At 51.2% G+C, this 4,016-nt stretch overlaps 1 protein-coding gene across 1 annotated transcript in view; it reads right to left on the reverse strand.

Annotated features, from left to right (window-relative positions):
• Positions 1 to 886: 886 nt before the first annotated feature.
• Positions 887 to 4,016, reverse strand: part of PARVG (parvin gamma) — a gene marked incomplete at its 3' end in the record, with an annotated part of 17,107 nt that continues 13,977 nt past the window's right edge. Inside the window, exons 12-13 of the mRNA XM_080938913.1 lie at positions 1,411 to 1,483; positions 887 to 996 (exon numbers count right to left, since the gene is read on the reverse strand). Of these exons, the coding sequence (XP_080795039.1) occupies positions 887 to 996; positions 1,411 to 1,483 (183 nt within the window). The remainder of the gene's footprint in view (positions 997 to 1,410; positions 1,484 to 4,016) is intronic.

The raw sequence follows: 4,016 nt of genomic DNA on the forward strand, positions 1-4,016 counted from the left end.
TCCTGCAAAGGCAAAGCTTTCTGGCTATACACTCCAAAACCTAAAAGACTTTCTTCAGAGAAGCTGGGAGCTGGGCAAACAGGGAAGTCCAAAGGAGTAACCATTAGGCTAACCTCCCTACATCCTTGTACCCCTGAATCCCTATACCCCCCAACCCCATACCTTGCATCTCCCCTCACAACTTCTCCTCCAGCCTGGACCCAGCTCAGTTCGTTAGCTCTTTCTCTTTGCAGAAGACACCAAGTCTCACAGGACAGAATGCAGACCAAAGATAATCTGAACCCAAAACCAACTCTAGTCTCTTTTCTGGGGCTCAGGGTAGAACTCAGGACTGCAGCTGTGGGGATAACCAGGCCAGGGTCCTCTGACATGGGGACCACATGGGGCTCTGGTCTTTGGGTGATGGTCCTGGGTTTGTTACCCCAAGTGGGAGGTAGATGACCAGGAACTAGGTATACAGAGATCACAGTGTGAGACCATCAGCCTTGACACCAAAAAGCCTTTGACTGGGAATGTTCAGCTTTGTGGGGTCTGAGCAGCCACCAACTAACAAGGTATAGCTTTAGTAGACAAACTAGAGGCAGATGAGGGCTGGTCTATCCTGGGAACCAAACTCTTTTTCACCAAAGTTAAAGGCTAACCCAGGACTCCACAGGCATGCAGAGCCCCCCCCCCTTGCCCACTTAAATACAATTCATGCAGGCTGTCAAAATACACAGAGCAAAAAATAGGTCCCCATCTGGTAGGGTCAAAGGTAAGCAAGACAGATGTGGGGGGGATGCGTGTCACCAATTCACAGTGACAAGGCTGGTATGGGAAGATCTGGGACTTCTGGGTCCTCCAGATGTGGCAGCTCCTAAGAGACAGCTTGGGGAGGTAGAGGTGACTAGTTTGGGGTACCATGGTGTGCCCTGTTGCCCTCCGCCCTCAATGAATGCTTCTGGAATAGGCTGTAAAGTATCCGCAGTGTGCTCTTGGCATCCTTGTTCACAATATCTGTGGGCAGAGGGAGAAAGGCAGCTTGTTAGGCCAGGGCAGGGATGAGCATTTGTCCCCAGGGATGGGGGAGGGGGCAAATGCTACAAGAAAAATCTCCTGCAAACGGGGACAAGGAACTTAAGACCCAGTGCCAGCCATGTGACATCTACTGCTATGTTCTTCCTCTTGTCTGGGCTTCTTCCTCTGCAATCACATGCCCTCCCCCAACCGTGACCGGGTGCTCTGAACACTCATCCTCCCTGTTGCAGGCATGGGAGCCATAGCATCCCTCCTAGGACGCCTAGGAAACAGTATCTCTTTGCAGACCAGCAAGCAGGGGACCCCACTAAACAATGTTTGCCCTTCCACTCTCTGCAGCTGTCCTCAGACACGCCCAAGGCAGGTCCTCCAGGCAAGGCCAGCTGTACTCACCTTCAGGGTTGATAGGGTAACTAGACAGTCCTTCATCCTTGAGCAGCTCCAGGGCTAAGGTGACATTATGCAGCTACAACCATAAAGCCAATCGGATGTCAGCCAGTGAGACCCAGGCCCTTCCTATCTATCACCAATGGCATCTCTCTTTGTCCAGCCATGGCTTGAATCCCTGACCTATAACTGCAATCAGGGGTCACCCAGACATCTTCAGCCACTCCTCAGAGGCCCTCGTCAGCAGATGCCACATGCTGGGCATGTATGATCAAGGAGACAAGACTAGTCGGAAAGATCCTCACGGAGAGACTGGAAAGGGGGTTGGTGGAAGTGACACCCTGCATGGGAGTATGTCAGGCGAGGTAACCAGGGCTTGTAGGTGGAAGAGTCCCCTGAGAAAGTGGAAAGCAGCCTGTCTCTGCTTGGAGGGCCTCGGAGGAGCAGAACAGATGAGGTAAGGACCACGATGAAGAACAAGAGGAAGAAGGATCTCGGGCCCAAAGCTCTACAAAGGCTACGTGGGCATCCTCTGTAAGGTCCAGACAAGGGGGAATCATCTGAGCAAACGCAGACACAGCTCGGTCACCTTCTATGTTCCCAACTCCCTCCCTGAAGAATATCCTGAGAAGGGGGACTCCCCATTATTGACACTTTCTCATCAAGAGTGCGGCTTGCAGGCTGCCCCGGAAGTAAGTAATAGTAAGAGAGAAGTCCAGCTCCTGCTCTGCATCCCGAAGTCCTCCCTTGTATGCTCTCGACAAGCCAGTGTCCCCCAGAGAGTGGTCCGGGATGCCAAGGGAGAAGGTATCTGTGGCCAAATGGTCTTGGAGACTCTAAGGTCCTTTGCTGCAGGACCTCTCAGAGCCTTGAACACACACCCTTGTATGTCCAAAGCTTCTTTCCATGAGGCCACAGACTCCATTTGTCACAGCACCCCATGTGGCCAATTTTGAGAAATCCTTCATTCACTGCTGGGGATGGGGATGGGCTGCAGGGGCTTCCATGCATTCTCTCTATGTGTCTAGGCCTATATCTACTTTTAATTTGAAGCAGGGTCTCACTAAGTTATCCAAGCTGACCTCACTCTGTACCCCAGGTTAGCCCCAAACTTGCAACCCTTCTGCCTCAAATAGTTGCATACACCAACCGTCAGGTCTCCTACTCCATATGCAGTTCCTTCCACTGGCTCCTTCCTCTCCAGGCTCTGAGCTAAGCAGTCACCATATTCCCCTCACTTATTCCCACGCAGGGCCTGAAGCAGGTTGTGACATCATAGGTGGAGAGCTGAGTGTGCCAAGAATGTTAGATGCCTGTGTAGCTGCCCTGGCCTGTCACTGTTCTTACTTTATTTTCACATTTATTTATTTACGGAGGGGAGTGTATGCCGCAGCATGTGTGTAGAGGGCAGAAGACACCTTGTGGGAGTCCGTTCTCTCTTTCCACCGCATGGGTTCTGCGGATCAAACACAGGTCGTCAGGCTTGGTGGCAACTACACTGAGCCATCTGCCCAGGCCCATCAACGCTCAGATTTTAAAAATACTTGTTGACCCTCAACTGTGGGCAGGCCGTGCACAAAACCCAGAATCAGAAAAGCACCTGCTCTCAGGGAGTCCATGCTGAAGAATTTGTAAGCGTGACTCAGATAACATGGGGCTCCCCTTAGCACACTCTTCTTCCTTGAAGCTTATAAATCAAAGATCTGGCCAGTCTCCTTACCTGTGGAGGCCTTCCTCACACACGCCCCCACCCCTTGCCCCATTTCCCCCATTTCACTTACAGCCTGTCCTTTGCTTCTGAGCAGTTTGAGATGAAGAGAGAGCTTGATGCTCTGCAGAGCTAAGGAAGGCCAGGACCCTGGCAGTGCACTCCCATTTTCCTGAGAGAGAAAACTGAACATGGGAGGAAGCCAGCTGGTGCTTCCTGACTCTGGTGCTTTGGTTTTTGAAGAGCAAATGACCACCTCTCTCTGTGTCCCTAACTTTAAACTGAACACTGACTCTCTTGCAGCTACACTGCAGTTAAACACCAGCTGACAATGAAAATGGCCATCCTGGGAGGCTGCTCTACAAGAGAACCACTATAGTCCAGCCTCTAGATAAGGACCTATGGCTGTGGATGGCCATGTACCTGCCCTGAATCTCTTCCACAAACCCCATCCTCTTCTTTGGGGCTCTGAGCTAATGCCATGTTTCTACATTTATTCTCATACAGGGTTGGAAGAAGTTCTAATGATTCCCAAGTTAGCTGTGCCATGAATGTCAAATCTTTATCTGGCCTGACCTATATGGGAGTGTTGAGGCGTGGCAAACATGGGTCTCATGTTCTAGGAAGTCTGGCTACTGAATAACATAGACCATGAGTCCATGCTGCTGAAACTGGGTTCCTACAGTGCCTGCCTCCCGACTCGAACTCGTCTCCCAGTTCATTCCTGATAAAGTGATGGATGCAGGTTTGTCCTACACTGTGAGCCTCCCACAGGCTCACCCTACTTCTAAGTAGGACTCAGGGATGGATTGTTCCTGAGGACTAGACTTGCATCCATGACTTGTGTGATCCCAGGGGAGCCTGTAAGACTTCCAAGGACTCGGTCTTGTTCTGTGTAAAGTGG

This window comes from Micromys minutus, assembly GCF_963924665.1.
Source record: "Micromys minutus genome assembly, chromosome: 27".
Classification (NCBI taxonomy): domain Eukaryota; kingdom Metazoa; phylum Chordata; class Mammalia; order Rodentia; family Muridae; genus Micromys; species Micromys minutus.